Source organism: Netta rufina, assembly GCF_964035555.1.
Source record: "Netta rufina genome assembly, chromosome: 2".
Taxonomy (NCBI): domain Eukaryota; kingdom Metazoa; phylum Chordata; class Aves; order Anseriformes; family Anatidae; genus Netta; species Netta rufina.
Window position 1 is genome coordinate 23,982,094 of NC_140124.1, and position 23,347 is coordinate 24,005,440.

At 37.8% G+C, this 23,347-nt stretch overlaps 1 protein-coding gene across 1 annotated transcript in view; it reads left to right on the forward strand.

Annotated features, from left to right (window-relative positions):
* Positions 1-23,347, forward strand: part of CDK14 (cyclin dependent kinase 14) — a gene marked incomplete at its 3' end in the record, with an annotated part of 181,690 nt that overhangs the window by 95,667 nt on the left and 62,676 nt on the right. The window contains exons 7-8 of the mRNA XM_084282821.1: positions 8,793-8,913; positions 19,491-19,584. Coding sequence (XP_084138947.1) covers positions 8,793-8,913; positions 19,491-19,584 — 215 coding nt within the window. The remainder of the gene's footprint in view (positions 1-8,792; positions 8,914-19,490; positions 19,585-23,347) is intronic.

Here is a 23,347-nt window from a genome sequence, read left to right on the forward strand (position 1 = left end):
CGATTGAACAGGTGAATCTGAGACTCCAGAGATCCCTTTCATAATATGTTGCTCTATAATGCTGCTTTACGGAAGCAAACATATTTACGTGGGTTTTCTTAATGTTTTCACACTTTAAAGCAAATTGAAAATAAAAAAAAATAATTTAGTGAAATCTTTAGGTCTGTTGTAGTTATTTTGTTCTTTGTAATAACTTAGATTTTTTTTTTTTGTACTGGTGCTCGTACTGTATTGTACTGATGTATTAAGAGCATTTTTCTCGGACTTTTTTCATCTGCCACTGCAAACAGATGTGTGTTTAGATACTGTGGGTATTATCTAGCATGTGAATGTATGTACTGGTGTGGTAACACATACAAAATGTACTGGAGTTCTTCAGCAGAATGGCCAAGACAGTGTTTTACATGCTAAGAAAGTATGTAAGCTGCAGAATATAATGTATGGCAGCGATACCAAGAATTAACTGAGTATTTTCGTTTTCTATAACTAGTCTGTCATGGGTCCTGGAAGCAGCCTGGATTAAACTTCTTGATTGCTACAGAACCATTGGTGCCAGTCAGGGCGGCTGTAATTCAGAAGATGAGGCTGTGAAATGGAACAAGTGTAGCTGTGTGCTGCAGGAGGGAAGTGTGTGCTGGGGTGACATCTTGCCTGGAAACATGGGCACATCAAAATTGCACTGGCTGTGCAGCATAGAGGCCGGAAGCTGGTGAAGGTGTTAGCTGAGGAGTTATGCCATTCATGTAATGTCAGACATTGCACTGTAAGAAGTGATCGTTTCAATGCCCATGTCATGATGGTTTTGCATGGTAATGTCAAATGGCCCTGTCGGTGTTGGATTTATAAATTGAAATAATTATTAGATGTGATTTTCAGAAGTGTATTTCTTGTAGATGTTAATACTCTTCAAACACTTGTTTCTAGATGTAGCCTTGCTCTTATTAAATTATCCTAGACTAGTTCCTGGAATCTTACCTGTTTGGAAGTAAATTTACAGTCACTTAAATAGGCTTTTACCTGACCATTACTTTAAATACTATCATCACTAAATTTCTCTGGCTATTTTACCTCTAAATTATAAGTGATGAATTAGCAAAGTAGTGTTATGCCACTGGCATAAACCACTCCACGGAGCAACATGTTAATAGTCATGCAACCAACTTTGCATTTGACCAGAGTTTTGGCACTCCCCAGAATCATTGCACTGAATTTTGGACCTTGTTAGTGGGAAAAGCAGTACGTGTTGGCTGTGGCATCACCTTGTCAGGCTCAGTGTTGTATAGTCCTTGAAGAAACAAAATTATCTGAGTGTAAACTGGGATTAGATGTTCAAATATAAAACTTTCAGTGAAACTTAGCTTCTGTGTTTCTGTTTGGATGACTGTGAATCACTACACTAGCAACAAAACGTGCTTATTTAACAGTTCTTCAGCTGTCAGATTTAATGAAGCGTTGCAGTAGAAGGATTTAAATGGTACTGCTGTCTAGTATACAGAGGGATTGAATCTGGTGTGTGTTCAGTCCCCTTAGCACCTCAACAAAGGGGAAGGCAGTTTATCTACATGATGATTTTCTGCTAATATAAGTCTTGCACAGCACAGAGCAAGCTTATTTATTTCTTTGCCAGTATGTTCTATTTAGCCTGTCTCATGCAATATGTCAAGTACCTACTGCATTTTATCAAGTGATAGGTTATCAAGACACCAGTTGATGAAGATTGGTTCATTTTTACTTGGACTCCAGATGGAGTAATCCCAAATTGGCTCTTGCAGTCATGCTTTTAGTTTTGCAGATGGGGAACACAGTCAATTGTTAACTTAATACTCAATAGCACTGCGGTGAGGTGTTGACTTCTGTGGCCATTGCTTGGTGAGCTATTACACTTCATCAAATTGTACATCCATAGTTCTTTGTTTGTTTTGATAGAACAGTTTCCCCAATGGTTTGTAGCACTTAACTTTTTCTTTTCTCAGTTCCTTTGGTTTGTTAGGGAAAGATAACGAGAACATTATTCCTCAAAAATGTATGAAAGTAGTCTGTTAAGTTTCTTGTCTTCAGCAAGATCATTGTGCATATGTCTTAAAATTCCACAAAAAAAAATATATACACTATTATTCTATTCTAAACTCAAACTGCTCCCTAGCGCTGTGCTCGTTGATTTGTAGCTGCTTCCCAGTTTTCTCTCTTTTCTTAGGGAGTATTGAAATATTCTGCTGTTACCTCTCATTTACAGTGGAGAATTATTTTCTGCCTCTTTGTCCTTTCTAGAACTTCCTCCCCGTCCTTTGCAGATCTTACCAATTTAAAACCATCTGTTTGGGCATTGTTAACTATTTGCTTCAAACTTAATAACTGGAATGAGCAATTCTGATATTTTCACTTACAGCCTTATTAGCAAAGTGGTGTGTTCATGCTGGGATGTTGTTAGGAGGAGAGGTCATCGTTTTTCATATAGAATTTTTTCTGTGAGACAACTAAATGAGGATCATTAAGTAAAAATCCAGAAACTGGAAAGCAAGACTTGAATCAGTCAACTGTTAAAAATCGTGGGCACGTATCCCATATTCATAATGAATCCAGGTCTTTTCATTAATACAGAAGTTATCTTTGATGTGAAATTGCTTGCTGTCCTTGAGTTCTGTTAGCTGTCATGGCTGAGTGCATGTTTACGGTGTGGATTCTTTTTTTTTTTTTTTTTTTTTTTTTTCCTGCCCACACCATTATTTTTCTGTTTCTAGACTAGGAGAGGCAATTTGAACATGTTCACACTGACCCAGAAGGTCATGGGAATACATATAATTTTACTGTGTTGAAAATGGAACATGCATTTCCTTCGCACTTCCATGCCACCTAGTTTTTGATTGGAACAGAATTATTTGTGTGTTCCTTTCTGCTAATGAAGAATAAATGAATTTGGCAGTCATGGTACATGTTCAGCATCAGTAGGCTTTTTCAATGTGTCAGAAAGTTTTTATAAGGGTTTTAAAGCAGAGGAATAATCAGCTTTATAGATAGGATGGCTTTCAGGCAAATTAATCAAAGAGGTCTTTAATATACAGCCAACAGCTGAGCACTTTTCCTTATCCCACTTTTCCACTGCCTATGATCTTTTGGGTGGCTTGGGAGGCAGTTGAAACAGATGATGCTGGAGTTTTTGAAAAAATAAAAACACTTTTCATGGGGGCTAAATTCTTACTTCCTGTTAGCAGAAAAAAAAAATATTTCTCTATCTTCCCTTTTTGTATCTTGTATTTGTCAAATTGATAGTCGAGTCTCTTTCAAAGGCCAGAATAATTATCATCTACATTATTGTAAGTGATTGTCTGACGGCGTACATGAGATAAGATTTGCAGGGAGAAATCATCCTTTATTAGACCTACTGATACTGCTGGAAAAAGCAGGCTGTCAGGCACACATGCCTTTTGCCTTACTTATTGCTGCCTGTCTCTAGAAGGTTGACTCATGCGCTCAGCTTTGGAAGAACAGTCACTGTCCAAGTGCCTTTGGGGAATATTAATAGGGGAACCTGATTAGGCTCTCCCTAATAGTGGGTAGCTTTTGCAAATGAACATCACTACCATAATCTGTTGTCTGCATTAGGACTCAGACATAGGATATTGTAGGCAATTTATCATATTTGAAAGGAATTTAAATCAGATATTCTGATAATGCTGTATCTTAGGGGTAGATATATTCACATGGACAGCAGAGGGACCTACAGGCTGCAGTACACTTTTCCTTGCCAAGAACTGACTTCTGGGGTGGAGAGCTGACTGCTTTGTCAAAATAGTGGCAATGTTTCCACCTATTTTACTTCAGTTCTGTTGCCATTCAGGTATTCACTAAATAAATATGCCTCTGTTGGAAAATAAGTAGCTGGATAAATAGATTAAATGAACTTGACAATTCATGATCTACAACAGACAGCATTAATAACATTTTAATATAGTTACTGAATAATGGGTATACTTTTATAAGCCATTTATCCCAAACTCTAGGTAAATTATTAAAATAAATAAACATGAAGCTAAGAAAGGAAGTATGAAAGAATCTAAATCAAGGAAAAACGGCAAAAAAAACAACCACAAAACAAAACTTTTTTTGTTTGTTTGCAATACGCCTCACTAGAGCTCTTTTTGTTATTTCTAAATAAAAATAGTAAACAAATAAATACATTTAAGGTATAATGGAAAAGGGAACAATGCACATTCTTGGCAAGCCCTCATTTTTGCAGCCGTGACTGTTTTTCTCATTTGCAGAATGATGCTCTCTGTGAACAAAGGCTTCCTGGTTGTCATATGAACTTGACTAAAAAGCTATCCTGCAGCTAAAGAGATATCAAATATTAATATTTATGCTCATAGCCAAAGGTGCGTGTATTGAATAGATCTTGTGGCTGCATATAGCTACTGCCTCTTTTAAAAGCCAAATACAATTAAAAAAAAAAAATTACAGTGATAAATCAGTGCAATGTGTTATGTCAATAACTGATGCTAGGTAAGATCAGATACAACCTCTGGGTCTGAGATAAAAGATAGATCCAGACAAAGCAGAGAAAATTGTGTTTACCACAGAAGAAAATATCACCTTGCCATTTTTATTTTTATTTTTATTTTTATTTTTATTTTTATTTTTATTTTTATTTTTATTTTTATTTTTATAATTCGGAGTACAAGGCAGAAGGAGTTTTTATATGTTAAAGACACATAAATATGCTCTGGGCAGCCTCCCAAGGAGGGGAGGTGCAGAGGGAGGTGCCAGTCTCTGTTCCCTGGTAAGTGATGACAGGGCACGGGAAGGGCACAGAGCTGTGCCAGGGGAAGGCCAGGCTGGGTGTGAGGAGAAATGTCAGTGCCATGAGGGTGGTCACACACCTGGGCGGACTTCCTGCAGAGACAGGTGGTGCCCCATGCCTGTCAGTGCTCAAGGGACATTTGGACAATGCCCTCGGTGACACGCTTCAGCTTGTGGTCAGCCCAGAAGGGGTCAGAAAGTTGAAATGGTCTTTGTGTGGCTCTTTCCCCTTCCCTTTCCCTTTTCCCTTCCCCTTCCTCTTTCCCTTCCTGAGGTTTCAAATGAGTTAAAAGGAAGTTGTGCTTTGTGGCACAGCACAGGTAGATGATGCTGAGGAAGACTTGTGGCATGTGATGTGTGAGAACAGTTTCTTCTTCCAGTTTGGGTAATGGCCAAAGAAGTAACTGCCTGGAGAATGTTAACCAGTGTCTGTTCTTGCCATAATTATATGCAGCAGGGCTGATGCAACCTGACTTTTTTAATAGCCGTGCCTTACGCTTGGCTTCCTCCTTTCCAAACGAGGCTGTAACAGCAGGACGCGTGCTGACCTTTTATCTTCTGGAAAACGTAGGACCTAGAAGGGAGTTCAACAGCTGTCAGCACACCACCACTGTACCATCACAGGCAAAAAGTGTGCAAACAGCAGTATGTAAATGCTGTGTACTCACCTGGTGATCTCGTCATTTACCTTTTGACTTTTGTTCACATCATCCATTAAGATTTGAAGTTTTGATGATCGCCCATAAGCTCTGTCTTTTTCAAAAGAGATCGTCACTCTTCCTGTAGAGTAACCATGGAAACAGACAGGGAACCCTTAAAGAAAGTGATCGAACATGCTGTGCTAATTAATCCTACCCTTCAGTTTTCTTTCAGCTGAAGGATGTGGTTAAATAAATTTTGCATGAGTAAGCATATTTGGAGATGCAAAAGGGTATGAAATATAAAGCATCTTTTTCCTGCAGAAGGATATTTGGAAAAACGACAACTGTCAACTGTTTGCATCTGGAACATCAAAATAAGAAATGCAGTGTCTTGTTAGTGTTTATACATATATATAGAAAGAGATAGTGTTGCTGCTTTTAAACTGTAAATACATCTGAAAGATGAGGATATTTTCATGTCTCAGTTGTGTTGAGAGAGATTTACATTAATTCTGAATCTTCAAATGAAAGTGCTCATAATTGGAAGTGCCTTATTTACGCAGAACGTTCTTCAGAAAAAGCAAACTTTGTACCCTTCCAGAGACAAAGCAGCTCCTCCAAGGCATTAGCCTAATTTAGGATATTTGAATTCTGCACTAGAGGATCTATTGACTAAAACAGAGGGACTGTTCCAAATCTTCCTATGCCAAATTTTATCCTTGGTGGGTTGTTCACTTCTGCTAAACTTGGCCATTTAGTCTGCAAAGTAGCGTTAAGTGCACAAGCAGGAAACCAGTTGGCCACTACATAAAACATATGGCCTGTACCCATAAACCTTAAACCTGGTGCACTGATGCTGTTTGATGTCAACGTATGGCTTCAACTTGCTCTTACAAATTGAAGTTTTGCTAATAACTTTCTCCTTTCCAGTAATGATCCTCTTATAACTGAGAAACCAGATGGAGCAGCTAACCTCGAGTGAGGCTTTCATGGTTTTTTGGAAATGAAGAAAAAACATTTAGCTGTCCAACCATCTGGGATTAGCCAAAAAGGGCCATACTTTGAAAATTTGATGGATCTTAGCTTGGACCAGATTAGAGGTAGAGGAGATCTAGAGGTGGTAAGCTGAGGAAACAGGATGGTCAGCAGTCCCTACTGGATGGGAGGACAGGATTCTTGCTGAATGGTCGCAGAACAAGAGGAAAGACATATTTGGGTAGGCTACAGCACTTGCAAAGCTTTGTCTTGGACAGCAAGGTGGCAGAAACTAGGTGGTAAGCACAGGCATTGTATTATTTGCAGTATGATCTCTGGTATGGCAAGTTAGCTATTTATTCCTCCCTATTTGGGAGATTTCTTGAGTCTGTGGGTCAGGCACTTTGTGTCATGGAGACCTGCATTTCTTTATCACCACACAAACTCTAAAACTTTTTGCCAGTTTTCTTCATATCACATGATGTTGCTGGCTTCTTAAAAGTGCCTTTTCCCTGCCTGCCTGGGCCTTTTCTCCTACCAAAGCTAGGAAGAAGATTAGAGAGGTAAGAGTCTGCAACCAAATTCAGTCTTCCTAAGCAACAGTGAAGGGACTTTGGAAGGGGACATTCACCATCCAGGCTTTTCAAATCCTTTCATCATTCTTATTTAGCATAATAATAGCAAATCCAGATTCATGCCTTCAGGGAGTAGTACTTCAGATGGGTCATGTGGCGTGTGAGTGCCTAGAAACTGAAGCTTGTTTGTAAATTTTGTGCTAGGAATAAGAACTATTCATCAGTTAGAGCATTTGCTTGTTTTCTAGTAGAAGCAAAAACATTGATCAGAGGTACTGCAGACAGTGTGAGGTTACCTCTCCTCTTTGGGGTTGTACTGCATTTGCCAACCTTGAATCGCCTGCTTGAACCAAGTGTTGGTCAAGCTGCTAACCAAGTGAACAAAGCAGATGGAAGTCAAAAAGCTGGATAAAAAAGAAGAAGGAAAAAAAGATTATTCATATTTGATTTTTTTTTTCAAAGAAATTTTGGCATACAAGTCAAATTATTCCCCTACATTGGTCTAATTGCTATAATCAGCTGATAATGCAATCTACTGGCAAGATTTGCCATCATTACTATGGAGATGTATTCACTGAGATTAACTGCTCTTAAATAGCTTCTCCAGTGTATTGAGAATAAAGATGCAAAGGACTCTCATCTTCACTTTTATGTGAATTCTCATGTTGCATATTTCTTCTGGAGCGTGTGACTGCTTTTTGGTTTCTCTGTGGTGTAGGACACGACCTTCTATTTTAGTAAGTTATTTTTTTGTGTGAAAGGGAAATTGATAGTTCTTTGTTTAGGAAGACAAAAATCAGTGGTGTATTCTCCTGATTTCTGTTACTCGTCCAGTGTTCCCAGTGAGGGAGTCTCGAGGCATGGAGAAGGAACAAATTATTTGGAAAAGGTATTTGCAGGCACATGATGGGAACAGGCACCAAAGTCCTGAAAATCTTTTTTCCAGTCCCTGGATGAGTGAGGCTGTTGTAGGATAACTGTTAGAAAAGTTTGCTCATTACTGCTGTTTTTAGCACATGAGGATCTCTCCTAAAATCCTTCCAATTTACATGAGATATATGGTTATGCAGTTATGTGAATTATTTTAACTGACTGACAAGCTTGAAAGACAATTATTGTAAATAGTATATCTTTAGTAGGTCACAGATTTCATAGAAATGATTTCTGTTTCTGAGATTGTTGCACTGCCAACATACATTTGTTGAGAGAGAAGAATTTTGCACATACCATTTTCTGATGTATTACAGCAATATTAATATTTATTTGAATGGAAATGTCTGAGTGTTTCTACTACTTTCAGATATAAATTTGAATAAGAAGACTAGGGTTTGCAATGTAAACTGTGGAAGGTTTTCTTAGGCTCCCCTAAAAAATAAATCTCAAGTATGTCACTATACATCTGGGAGTTTCCTTTCCATTTCTTTTTTTCTGAATAACACTAAAATGAAAGACTATTGATGCCCAAGGATGAGTAGTTAATGGAAATGAACAACATTATTTATTTGTCTTTCATTTAGGTACACCACAATGTATCTTTGCATCTCTCCTGGGTCTGTGGTTGTCAGTATGAAAATCATATTTTATTATTCTTTCATAATAACCACAGCTCTTTTTAGCCAGGTGCTAGATGATAGAAACTACCATGTTCTTTCATTAAGCAACATATTTCAATACTAGAAGAAAAAAATACTTGCAATATGACATCAAGTTATATGATGTGGGCCCACGTATCCTTTTAGGATCGTAAACATACAGCAAACAGTTTCTTCATTTTGTTTTTATTAATTTCTTTGTATTTACCCCACAGGTCTTGCAAGAGCTAAATCAGTTCCCAGCCATACATATTCTAATGAAGTGGTAACCCTATGGTACAGGCCTCCAGATGTCCTTTTGGGATCAACAGAATATTCTACCTGCCTCGATATGTGGTCAGTACAGCATCTTTACTGAGACTGTATTTAGGTGTTTTAGCTCTGATTTTGTTTAGATGTGTAAAACAAATATGTGGCAAGATCAGTGGTATAATTAAAGCTTCAAGTTAAAATAGTATAGCTCATGTGTAGTAATCTCTGTGCGGTTGACTCACTTATTTCCTTAAAGGAATCCCCTCCTGCAACACACAGCTTGGGTACCTAGTGTTGATACACCAGTAGCAGAGCCAGTAGTGCTTTTCAAGAGACTGGATGAGTGGCTGTTGATTGCTGTTCCTTGGCAAACAACTGCTTGCCCTGAATGCATGATACAGTACATGGTGGCTAATCCTATATTAGCAAAACCAGCTAAAAAGCATGGTGGCTAGAGCATTGCAGTTGTGACTGAATTGCCCAATTTTGCCATGTCTGTCAGATCTTCCCAGCTGTAGCAAGGACAGACCTAGGATACTCTGGGTGCAAAAATATAGCCTCTCTTCTTAATCTGATCTACTAGTTATCAGTAAATCAGTATGTGACACGTTGCTGGAAAACTTTTGTTCAAAGCTACAGGTTTTGTTTAGACCTGTGGGTTTGAAAGAACAGTTTGCGTAAAGAATACGATACCTTGCTTTTAATAACATCGTTTAATCCTGTATTGAACGAAGGAGGTGTGTGTGTTTTTTTGACTGTCAGAGACCAAGGTGAAGGTTCTTTGTTTATCCTGTTGGTTTTGAGGTCACAAACCTCTTTAATCTGTACACATTCTGTTGTTAGTGAGAACATCAACTTTGTTGTTAGAAGCAATGCACTCTGATTCAAGAAACGGAAATCTGGAAGAAGAATATTATTTATTTACGAAGAATAATTGAAGAATATTATGTATTTACCAAGAAACTCTCCTGTTGTGGAATAAGTTAATTTGTTTTGAATGTATATTTAATCTTCAGATATTACAAAACTCTATTTTACTTTATTGTAAGGAAAAAATATGTACTGAACGAGTTTCAAAAAAAGTATAATGATTTGTTTTGTAGCTTGGTGAAGTACCTTTGTTTAATCTGTGTAGCCTAAATTTAGAATTACGATTATTGTAAAATCTAGAGGTAACGGCAAAATAAGATAAAAAAGATCATATGTATTTCAGAAAGGCTTTAACAGTGGGTAAATAATATTTGTTGAGGTAATCTTGAACTGTTTAGTAGTACTGAAACCAGTGATCACGCAGGAGTATTTTCTTTGTTGAGAAAAGAAACTAAGTATGACGAGCTTGTGTTTGTTCCTGTAGGTGAGGTCAGAGACTGTGGAATGAAAAGCTCTACTTTCCTGGAAATCTCATCTAGTTTTGCCCTAAAGCACTAGAAGTATTGACTCCTAGAGGCAGGCGTTAGAAGTAGCAGGATTCTTTCAGTTGAGGAGGGGTTACAGCAAATAAATAATAGAATATCTAATGCTGAAGAGGACATTTAATATAACTGGGCTTCTAGCTGCAGGGTTGGTTTATCAAGAGGCAGGAAAGGGAGCAAACATCTCCAAATGTGAACCTTGTGATACTGCAACTGCAGAGAGGCAAAGGCAGCCTGTATCTACTGTCTGGTTTTCTTCAAGTCACTCTCTACCTCCCAGATCTAAAATCACATTTCCCTGCATCTCAGCTTCTCATCTGTGCTAAAACTGTCCTGTTTTCCCAAAGATCAGTTCAACCTGATGTCTTCACAGACTGCATGCAATCTCTGCATCCCATCTGCTCCTGACATTTTGCAGTCATCCCAGATACACCTCTGATATTCTCAGCAACAAGCTCGACTTGCTTAGGGTAATAGAAGGTAGACATAAATAGTTCTTTCTGCTCATCTTCTTATAGCTCAGTCAGCATGTGCTCAGTTTTTCAGTCACAAATCTTTTTGTATATGTGTATGTGTATGTCTGAACTTCTGAAATACAAATACAATGACAGAAAATGTGGAAACCACTTTAAAAAAATAATTAAATGCTTTAACAGAGTAAACTACTCTATAAGTCCTGACATATTTTTTTAGGCAAAATAGACATTACATTTTTTTTTGCTGTTGTTAACTTTTCACAAAAATAATTACACTTAGCAATTAAGGCTTTTTTTTTTTTTTTTTTTTTTTTAATTAAACAAAGGATTTTTAAACATTTTTGATTCTCACTGAAGCTTCTTCCATGGAGAAAAGTAGTTCACTCAAAAGTTTAACACCTCAAAAATAGATCTGTTATCATTCCTGCCAATAACCAGTTTTGTAAAAGAGCTACTAAAAGGTCCAGTCAAACTATGTGGTATTACTAAGATAGAGATCAAATTGTCATGCAGATAATTAAAAGCATTTTAAACTTACTATAAATGCAGACTGACATTGCCTTTGTGATCCTATGGGCAGCAGGGAACATCAAGGAAGGACTCTAAATGCCGCTTCAGGAATGAAGGTCATTTTTTTGTAAGGACTTTCAAAATTAGGCAAGAAAACTATAGAAGAACATAATAATTGAATCAACAATATCAACATCAACAATATCAATAAATGATGTCCTCTTGTACAGAACACTTCATATAGGTCTGAAAAAGATCCAGGTGCTCAGGGACAGAGGGCAGTGAGTTTTGTTTCAAATGCAAAATTAAGTTGTACTTCATTAGATTTGTATCACTGATGAAAGATTCTGCTGCCCCATACAAACTGGTGAACTATGGAAACATTAGAAAAAAACAAACTAGTAGTGCAGTTTCTTTCACATGGTAGGAATTTATGTAAAGGCTGAGATACTGCCATGTCAGAAGTCAGGTTAGAACAAATGTATATTGTATGTGACAAAAGAGCTGTAGGTTTTTACTTCTATGCTTTGCTGGGTTGTCTGCAACACCTCTTCCAGAGTGGTGGCGAGAGGTGTCGTTCTGTCTTCAGGCCACTGATGCTTGTTTGGCACATCTCGCAGGGAGCTCTGCTGAAGCTCTGGCAGTCTTGGGGTTTTATTCATATAACAGTTGTACATAGCTGGGCCGTAATTACATTAAAACTGCTTAGCGATATCCCAGAGTGGGAGGAAGGGAGAGACATGGAGAAACCTATCTTCCATCAGATAAAAAGATAATTTGGTAATTTGTTATCAAAAGTGTGTTTGTAGCATTAGCATTTTTATGCAATTACTGGCATTATGTCCTTATGGCAGATACTGTGTGCTCTCGCGTGTCCTTATTGATAATCTACATTATGACAAAATGAGGCAGCCACTTCACTAAATATTTAAATAACGCTGAGGCACAAAGCACAGCTGTTTTTTCCATTTAGGAAAAAAAATACACAACAGGGTCTTTGCTGTAGGCGTGATAAATGACATTTCATGGTGGTTCCCAAGGAATGGAAAGTGGGGCTCCTATTGAGTAGAAGACCAGCTGCATGAAAAAATAGAGTCCAAATATTAACCACTGGACAGCGGCTAGGAAGCAGGTGGCAGAGGCTGCAGGCTATTTTTACACTTCATTTGTCGGTGTAGGGCATTAGTAACTAAAAGCTAATGATCCACATACAGTATTACATTCTCCTGCTTTCTTTTTAAATAGCCACTGGCAATAAAATAATATTAATGAAGACATACATGCATTAGTGGTGTCAGAATAGTGATGGAAATCAATGCAGTGGGCTTTGTGATTTACTGCTGACAGCATTTGATACAGTGGCATTGTGTGAATGTGTTCCGCTACCTAAGACTGCATCAAAGAGTTGTGATAACCTTTGATATGCTTTTTTTTTTTTTTTTTCCTCCTCTTGATGAGGACTTACTAGTAGCTTATGAAAATGGCTTTGCATTGCCTCTGGTGTAACTTTTCCTAATCCTTGAATTTTACAGTCCTTTGAAAGTCAATCTAAGGAAAATAAGCTTCAATAGATAAAGGGCTTATAAATTACTAAAAACCATAAATAGGTAATACAGAAACATAGGGAAAATCCCAGAATGAACCTATTCTGTTTGTTCCTTACAGAAGGAGTTTAGTATAAGTAAATGAAGTAATTTTAACAGGTTATTAAATCATTTTTGGTTCTGGTAATGCATGTACTGCTACATCTGGGTTCCTTAGATCAGGAAGTCACTAGGGATGTTTTATTTTGAAGTGCAGCTGGCTATAAACTGTGTTTGCTAACAGCTGGCAATTTTTGCATATCCTGTTTTTCTTTTAAAAAATACACTCCTAGTCACAATTCAGGTAATCTGGCCACGCTATTTTTTAAATTCAGTCCTATTAACTAATCACTCTTACTAACATCAGCTGTGTTTAGTGCTGTGAAAGAAATTGCTTATAACGAGGCCGGTCAAATGTTATGAAATTGCTTATTAAATCACTGTTATTTAACTTTGTAACATCTGGATTGATAGGCAAAGTCTTAATTCTGACCTATATCTAGGGAAAACTATTCACATGAAGTTTTTCCATTCTGTTGTTAGAAAAATAAATGCTGTTTTTCAGGTACGTGGCACTTTTCACAAATAGCTTGCTCTGAGTATAGATTTGAGTGTTCCTTGTAATTCCATGCGTGCTTTCATGAATATTTGACCAATGAAGACCTATGACAGTAATTAAGTTATTTATTATATAAAAATGAATCTTGTGTTAGACACAGGTGCACCAAATTATGTTTTTACACAGGGGAGGTTACAAAGGCATCTTTATCCCATATCTGCTGTAAACAGTTTGCAGTGAAACAAATCTGAGAGTACGAGTCCCCATGCACAGTGAAGAAATACTGCTTGGGGCCCAGGAGAGAAAACAGTGTAGGATAAATTAGTTCTTTTGCCTTTAATGTTCGTTATGATTATGACTTCCACTCCAAAGAAATGCTAATCTTCAGGATTAGGATATTAAGGTGAGGGTATTGTGGTAACTGTCAGGGTATTGTTAATTAAACTTCTCTCATTGTCAGTGATCTCTTCAAAAGTTTTTTAAGCTGAATTAGCTTTTGATTGGAAAATTCTCATGGGGTCTTATTCATAGAAAGACCGTGTGTGAGGAAACAATTTTTGTCTCTAGGAAAGGCATTTCAGTTCCTGTCTAAAAATTACTTTTATCCATTTGAAACGTGAGATTTACTATCATTTTCACACAGCTAAAAATATGTAGCACATGTGTGTGAGGAAAGTACTCCATAAGAAGTATCTGGATCCATGAGAGAAAAAGAAAACCAGGAAGAATGTGTTGAACAGGAAAATACCTTATGGCAGGATGTTGTTTAAGTTCAAAAGTGATTTTCTTGATTTATTTTATTTTGCATTCTTCTTTTACAGAGGAAATAAGTCTAATTGAAAGATCGTAGCAAAAAATAATTATGTACAATTTAATCCTTCATGAATATAGTATTTCTTAATATAGGAATCGAAAGTTTCTATGCAGAAGATTGGGTGACAAAAACACTTTCCAGAGCTTTTATTTCTAGTAGTTTGGAGATGCAGGCAAGAACATGAGCACCCTATTCATTTGTAATTACGGTTGGTTCAAGAAATACCGTGAACTACCATACTTTTGAGGAATTTATTTTTCATTCATTGTATCTGCTTTCTGTGGAAATTTTAATATTGTTCTTTGTCATTATGGAAGGGAAATTTTGCTTCACTCATTACAATTCTCACATGGGAAGTAATTCATTTGCCTTACGCCCCCATTTTTTGCTCAGACTGTATCTCTCATGGTATATTGCTTTTCACATATCAGATAAGCAGTCACAAAAGATGAAGTCCAACCAAGTTCAGTATCCATGGCATTTACAAGAGGCAATGAGCACTAACTGGATCACAGAAGATTCCATCTAGACATACGCAAGTACTTAACTGTGCAGGTGACAGAGCATTGGCGCAGATTGTTCAGAGAGGTGGTGAAGTTCTTGGAGATCCTTGAAGATCTTCAGAAGCTGCCTGGACACGCTGGGCACCCTGCTCTGGGTGGCCCTGCTTGAGCGGGGAGCTTGGATCAGATGGCCTCCAGAGGTTCCTTCCAAACTTGGCCTTTCTGGGATTCCATTCTGTTCTGGCAGTGTGCCATCACAAAACAAAATCAGGTTTTGGTCAATTAAAGAGACAGAAGTCCCTTGCTCTTCATTCCTTTCTCCCCAGAGTTTGTTGTCATAGTTCTGTTCGTAAGCAGGATCATATAGGAATGTAACTTTTTTTCTGAATAAATCTGACAAGATAAAAGCCTCCTCTGTGCCCTTCAAACATGGATGTTAACAGGTGGATTTAATGGAAGAAGTTCCACCATTGCTTCTGTGATGAGTCCATAAAACCAAGCAGGCTTCTTTTATTTTTTTTTAATCATTTTTATTTTTTATTATTTTTATTTATTTTTTATTATGGTATATTTAGCAGTGCAATCTGCATGAATTTGGGAAAGTTTGTATGAAAATTCTGCTGTTACTCTGTATTTCAGAAATCTTATCAGGAGGAATTCTGGAAGCAGTTACTTGCCTTTCATAAAATGCTTTCCTCATCCAAACTTTTCACACTGAAACAGCCTTCACAACCAGATACAAATCTTATCTGAAGAGCAAATATACAACTTTGCAATGAAGAATATGCTAGATGTCATCACCTGCAATGAGCCTGTTGGAAAGCATTGCAAATCTGTTCAGGGCAAAAAGTTCAACAGTTATTAACATATATAGTAAGTGTTCCTCGAGTTTCCACTCAGGCTTTCTATAATTTCCATTTAAGTATAAAATAAATTTCAGTTTGGAAACAATTCCTCATTCCAAAGTGTGTCTGTAGTCTCTTTTACAAATCCATCAGGAAAAAAATGGAATATTAACTGAAGGGGAAAAAATAAAAAATCTTACAGATTGTGCCTCACCAGAGCTTTTATGTTATTTTCTTGTAGTATTCAACTACAAATAGGCTGTAGATTCTTCTTGTTGCAATAAGGATCTTTGTTGCAAAGAGACATGAATGGAAATTCTTGAACCCAAAATATAAAGCCAATCTCCCAGTAAAGAAGTTAATTTTAAGAGAATAAGTTCTTGAATTATAAAAGTTGTGCTGAAAAAAAAAAAAAAAAAAAAAAAAAAAAAAGGAAGAAAAAAATGAAAGCAGTTTTGTGAGGCATCTAACTTAACTTTTACAGGCTCATTTACTATGTCAGTTCAAATGCAAAAGTAACTCATTTAGCTGTGCTATTAACTCTTACTCCTTATAAGGCTGTTCAGTGACAGCTGGAGTCCCAGCAAATTAGGCAGGACAATAGAAGAGCGATATTAGATGGTATGGCCACATATGGTCTCATCAATACATCAATAGGTTTAGTCATGCTTTTTGTCATCAGAAGGGAAGCCACACATTTCAACATTAAATGGCTGTCACGTTTACTTTGCAAGGTTATCCCATGCAGTTCCATTGGGAAGATCTCTGAAAAAAAGTCTCAGAATTAGCAGCATTTGGCTTATTTATTGAAAATCAGAAGTCCTGCAAAGTAAGTAGGAAAACTTGATTGAAGGTACTGAAAGCCATTAGGCTAATGGTTTTTGTCACACAAATGATTTCTGAAAAGCTGCCTGAAAATGGCATTGTACACTGCTATGTGTACACAAATGATACATAAATAACGGATCCTCAGAGATGCATGCACATTGCAGCCAAGTTAATTGGTTGTAATTCATATTTCAAGATGTAATGTTCACATCGCAGAAACTGGAGATGGGAGTGATCTGTGAGATCATTTTATCCACCCTACTGTTAATGCAAGTCTAGTCCCAGAAGAATATTCCTCAGTGTTCCAGCTTGTCTGGTTTCACGGGACTGCAACCATGGAGTTCCCAGTCCTGTGGGAGACTGGGGTATAGCACAGTTGTTAAGTGTATTTCTCTAACATAGCCTAAAATTTTCATTTCCTAAATGCATTTTCCTATTTCTGGTTATACTGTCTTGGACCTACCTACAGTTCTGGGAACCATTAAAATCCCAATCAATTCTTTCCTGTCCTTCATTTTGCATAGTTTTAAATACAGAGTCATCTTGTTCTCCCTGTCCTTCTTTTAGCCAAGAGTGACATAGTTTTTTAAATTTTTTTTCATTACAAACCAGTTCTGGACTGTAACTAAGCTTTGCTTTTCTCGAAAATCTCTATAACCTGTTTAACGGTGTGTGTGAGGTCTACAAAAACAAGTTAAAGGCCTTGCAGAGGCTTTATTTCTGTTCATGTTCAAAGTGTGTGCATTTGAGTTTTGTGATGCAGGGATCCTACCATATATTTAGTTTCTACTTGCTAAGAGCCTAAGACAAAACTCACGGAGAACTCTAAGGCAACTAAAATACCATTCCAGCCCTTCAAAGTCTTTGTGACATCACAGCTTTCTAGGTATTTCATATCAATTCGATATCATATTCCTTTTTCCTCCCTCCCCGCCTTTCTTTCTCTTTTTATTCATTTAATCTTTTCACGGGCTTATTCTTCAGTGTGCTGGGTGAGTGCCATAAGCTTTGAAACAAAGCATAGTTTTCAAGTGAGCCAAAGTGAACAGCAGTCCCCCAACTCAAACCTGGAAGCTTGTTTATGTTTCTCTCTTCAACGATTTTAATAACCTTTTCATTTTTTGTAGTAGTTGTTTATCTAACTCCTCATTTCAGCTTATGACTAAATGGAGTACTAGGTTCTACAAGAGTCCAAGCCACATAATAGAATTCTTCTTTCCAAGCAGGAAATTTTTCTTCAGTGGTGTTGTTTGCAGTTCTTGGCTCACACTTGCGTCTGACCCACTAGAAATGGAAAATTTTGCAAATAGATTTTGGGAAAAAAATATGAAACAATCTGGTGAAATCTGCATGTTGCTTGTACAGTATTTCTGGTCAAACTGCTAGCTGTAGTTTCTCTGTAGATAGCAGTACATGCCCTAAAATGATAAACTGGTTTAATCAAATGCTTTCTGGTTGCAAGAATAGAGCATTAATCCTCTTTTCTTTAGTCTAAATTCAATTGTTTTATTTCTTATCTTGAATAAATGGCTCCTGACTAAAATCTTGAATTTTTCCTTGTCTGAGATCCTGATACTTTGTAAGGATTTGACTAAGACATATTGTGCCTATCTGTGCCTAATGAAGCACTAACCAGAGTGAATGATGAGTGGCAGTTTAATCAATTCCATTCATTCAGTAACCAGTAGCAGCATATGGAACATAAATTTTAACCTTTCTCTTTTATGAACACCTGATTTTTTTCCAGAATTGGACCAGAGCTATGCCTTCCAAAGTTTTCTTCCACTTTTCCAATGGCTAGGGAGAAACTTTGTTTACTGTATCTATGCTTTGGGATGTAGAATTAAAGAATAGTGATGCATGTCTAATTTTCTTTGTCAGGAAATTTGACTATCAGCACTCATTGTCTTGGAACATAAAATTATTTCATTATTTGGTAGTGGTGGAAGCATTCAGAGATGAGTAAAACATGGTTAATCTTCTGATAATCTTCGTTATAATAATTTACTTCAAAAACCAAAGTGAAACCAGATGTTATTGTTGGGATTTTCAGAGTTAAAGGACAGCTCACAATTTAAGGAAAAAGTGGTACTGTAGTTAGCTTTGGGAATTCTTGCTTCATTCAAATATATATTTTGAGTTATTGACTTGGTATTTGTGTTGGGTGAAGACTTTTCATGTGGTTACTTACACAGGTGTGGTTATATGTCATACATAGTAGTTTACTTGTGTAAGTTGTACATACATGGAAAATAGTAATTGAACAAGTGAAAATATATAACTGAATTCTACAATTTGCAATTATTTTTGTTGATGGAACAAAAAAATGTTGAACTCTTTTCATCCGGAAAAGAAGCAAATACAAATTCATAATTACTTTTGCTTCTTGGATGTGGGAACTCCACAGGTAATCTGAAATCTGGGTTAAAGTCCTGCAGAAACTTTCCTCAAATCTTAAGAAGCCATTAATCCGTTCTTTGCGCTGTGTAGTTTTTTTCCCCTGATTTGCCAGTGGCTTTAAATGAGTGGGGTGAGGGAACCCGTGTGAAGTAGCTTTTGTAGAAACTAGGGAAAGGAGCTGTAACAAGGTGGCTGTCGCAGTGGTGAGAGGAGGGAGCCTGTGGCTGCAAGCCCATACCAGGAGTCATCAGCATATGGGCAGTAGCTTAGTTCAGTGGCTGTGAGCAACTACATTCCCTTTTTACTCATTTTTTCCCCAGACTTTGTCTCCATTCCAATCCCTTCCAGTGCGCCTCTGTGCTGCAGTCCATCCCGGTTCGGCTGCTCCCAAGGGTGCTCTCTCAGTGCCATTCCCATATCCACAGAATTTATTTGGGAGTGTGAGTGTGCTGCCTGGGAAGCACTCATACAGACAGGAATCTGCTGCTATACCTTTATTGGTGTCAACAGCTACTCATCCATATTCCTCCTATCTCTACACTTAGCTTTCAAACACCTGAAATGTGAACTAATCACTTTGTATATTATTTTTCACAGCATTGATTTAAAAAGTAATAATAATAAAATACATTATTTAAATATTGGTGATGGAGATAAAAGCATTGTTGATAACTGTTTAATCTAAGATAAATCCTTCTAAAGGTGCATGCTTTCTTTTTTTCCCTCTGTAGGGGAGTGGGATGTATCTTTGTAGAAATGATTCAAGGGGTCGCCGCTTTTCCAGGAATGAAAGACATTCAAGATCAACTTGAAAGGATATTTCTGGTGAGTTCTGTACTGCTGAAGTAATACACCTAAGACAACGAAGATTGATTGGTAAATGTTCATATATGTCTTTGTGTTTTATTTTTTAATTAAGTTGCTGACAGAGCCAAGGACAGAAGCCTAGTGCACTAACGAGGTGCAGTTTGTGTATTCTTGAGGACTATGTAGTAAGTTCAGATCTTGTGCTATATTAATTTTTTCAGTAAATGTTTTTCAAGTAATTCACAGACGGGTTTTTATACAGTTACGAAAAAAAAAAGTTTCCCAATGTAAGTTAGTGGAAATTGAGCCAGTTTGCTCGCTTTGCAAATGATCAAAAATTAGAACTTGGTTGCCCTTTTAATGTTATACTAATGTAATGTCAATGGGAAGTATCCTTCTGTGAGATAGACATATAAAAGGAATATAATATATAAGGAATACAGGGATGATGTTCGTGTTTGTAGGGAGAAAATTTGTGTGGCCAAAGCCCAACTAGAGTTGAAGCTGGCCATGTCTGTGGGAGACAATTAAAAAGTTTTTTTTAGATATGTGAACAGAAAAAGGAGGACCAAAGAAAACATAGGTCCACTACTTGATGGGGAAGGTCTCCTCACAGACAATGACATAGGCAAGGCAGAGACATTAAATGCCTTCTTCGCCTCTGTCTTCAACTCTGATGATGGGCTTCGGGACCCAGGATGCCCTGAGCTAGAGGACCATGATGATGGGAATGACAAACTCTCAACTGACCCTGAACGTGTGTGGGATTTGCTGCTCTGCCTGGATCCATACAAGTCCATGGGTCTGGATGGGATTCATCCCAGGGTGCTTAAAGAGCTGGCTGATGTCATCATGGTACCTCTCTCAATTATTTTTCAATGATCTTGGGAATCTGGAGAGGTCCCAGTAGACTGGAAGCTGGCAAATGTTGTGCCAATTTTCAAGAAGGGTAAGAAAGAAGACCCTATCAATTACAGGCCTGTCAGTCTCACGTCAGTGCCTGGTAAAATTATGGAGATGATTCTTGAAGTTATTGAGGTGCACCTGGGGGACAATGCTGTCATTGGTCCCAGCCAACATGGGTTCATGAGGGGTAAGTCCTGCCTAACAATTTTTATTTCCTTTTATGACAAGATCATCCATCTAGTCAATCAAGGGAAACCAGCTGATGTGACCTTTTGGACTTCAGTAAGGCTTTTGACACGGTTTCCCATAGGATCCTACAAAATGTCCAGTGTACAACTTAACAAAAACATCATACAATGGCTGAGCAATTGGCTGACAAGCAGGGCTCAAAGGGTTGTGGTAAATGGGGCCACATCTGGCTGGCAGATGGTCACTAGTGGGGTCCCTCAAGGCTCCATTTTAGGGTCAGTCCTCTTCAATGTTTTTATAAATGATTTGGATGTAGAACTAGAAGGTGTTTTGAACAAATTTGCCAACAACACCAAACTTGGAGGAGTTGTGGACTCAGATGAGGGTGGTAAGGCCTTGGAGAGAGACCTGGACAGATTGGAGAGCTGGGCGATCACCAACCTCATGAAGTTTAACAAGAGCAAGTGCCGGGTCCTGCACCTGGGAGAGGGCAACCATGGCAATACGTACAGACTGGGCAACGAGATGCTGGAGAGCAGCCCCGCAGAGAGGGATCTGGGGGTTGTGGTTGACAGCCAAGTTGAATATGAGCCAGCAGTGTGCCCTGGCAGCCAGGCGGGCCAACCATATCCTGGGGTGCATCAAGCACGGCATTGCTAGCTGGTCGAGGGAGGTGATTGTCCCACTCTACTCTGCGCTGGTGCGGCCTCACCTCGAGTACTGTGTGCAGTTCTGGGCACCACAGTACAAAAAGGACATTAAACTGTTGGAGAGTGTCCAGAGGAGGGCGACGAAGATGGTGAAGGGACTAGAGGGGAAGATGTATGAGAAGTGGCTGAGGTCACTGGGCCTGTTCAGCTTGGAGAAGAGGAGGCTGAGGGGGGACATCATTGCGGTCTACAACTTCCTCATGAGGGGGAGTGGAGAGGCAGGTGACCTATTCTCTGCAAACACCAGTGATAGGACCTCTGTGAATGGTGTTAAGCTGAGGCAGGGGAAGTTTAGGCTTGACATCAGGAAGAGGTTCTTCACTGAGAGAGTGGTTGCACACTGGAACAGGCTCCCCCGTGAAGTAGTCACTGCACCAAGCCTGTCTGAATTTAAAAAGCAATTGGACTGTGCACTTAGTAACATGGTCTAAACTTTTGGATAGACCTGTGCGGTGCCAGGAGTTGGACTTGATGATCCTTATGGGTCTCTTCCAACTTGGGATATTATGTGACTCTATGATTCTATGAAAAGGAAAAGCAAGACAGAAAATGAGGTGAGAAACAGAATGGGAAATCAGAAATCATTATTATATTGAAGTTCAAAGGGAGTCTTTGGCTGCTGTTTCTGCAGACTAGTTGGGCCCTTCATAAGGTGTGGATAACAATATAAGTGGATTACATGATGGGGAAAGTATTCTAAGAGCAGCTTCTTCTTTCAACCTGTCAATCTCTGTTTTGATTCTGACCAAAAATTTAGGAGGGAAGCATGAATACACCCTTGCTTTTATAGATTAATCCATCGTAAGCCATTGATTTCAAATGCAGAGGATTTATTTGAGATTCTTTTTTAGCCCATGAGAAGGAAAAAAAAATCTTTCATATTGTGTTTATAAAATTTACATTCTTCATTTCATACGGACTTGCTTGTATTATCTCTCTTTTGTGGGGACATCAATGAATTTATCAATTTATTTTAGGAGATACTAAAAAAACAAACAACTCTATAAAGCAAGACCTCAATTGATTGAGATATAAAAATGTCTCATTTTACATAAAATATTTTGTTACTCTGTCCACTTGGCTAATACTGTGAAAAGTTCTCTGCTAAAGAAAAACAGCCATGCTGCAACGTACCCAACAGGAAACTGTTGTGAAGGGTTTCTGTGACATGTCAAATTGCTTTTTTGGTTTGCCAGCTTGTGTATTTGAAGCTAGCAACTACTGGGCCAGTTTTAGAGTTCTGCTTTTTAAAAATTATTATGCTTCTCACTTATTGGGATGAAATTTCCTCCCAGGATGAGTTTTGAGGCCTGCCAATTTATTAATTTTGTTTTCAAACTGCAGCTGCAAATACTGAGAACAGTGTTGAAATAGCAAGAGATAATTTACTGATCTTGTTTCTTTAATTTGATCTTTTACAAACCTTAGAAGAAAAAGATAAAACTTTGTACTGAAGAGTTTTATGATCTGTTGTAAATCAGAGTTAATTTTAAAATCCCAATTAATTAGGCTTTCTAATGGAAGAGCCTAGTTATCCTTAGCTAAATAGTTTCAGTGAATGCCTTCCTAATATACTCTAAGCATCATTAAGAATTTAAGTTATCTATTTAAAAGTTATAAAACTAAGGATTATTCTTGTTTGCTTTTGTACTCGAACAGAAGGATTAAATTCATCCATTCTCCAGTGAATCATGTACAGTATGGTAGTTAATAGCCCTGAAGTACAAAATTAATCAGGTTGTTACACAAGATAACTAATACAATTAGCTTCCCCACAGTGAACACTTACACAGCTGTGAAAGGACCAGATCAACCAATAAAAGATTTTTCCCACAAAGTCTTCCTGTAGTTCACCTTTTCAGCGTCCATGTGTTCTTCTCATAATGAAGGGTAGTCTTTGAAAATGGTGCATCAGCACTTCTTTTGGTCTCTTGTCCTCTCCTAATGGTACCATTTGCAACAAAAGGTGCGTTAAT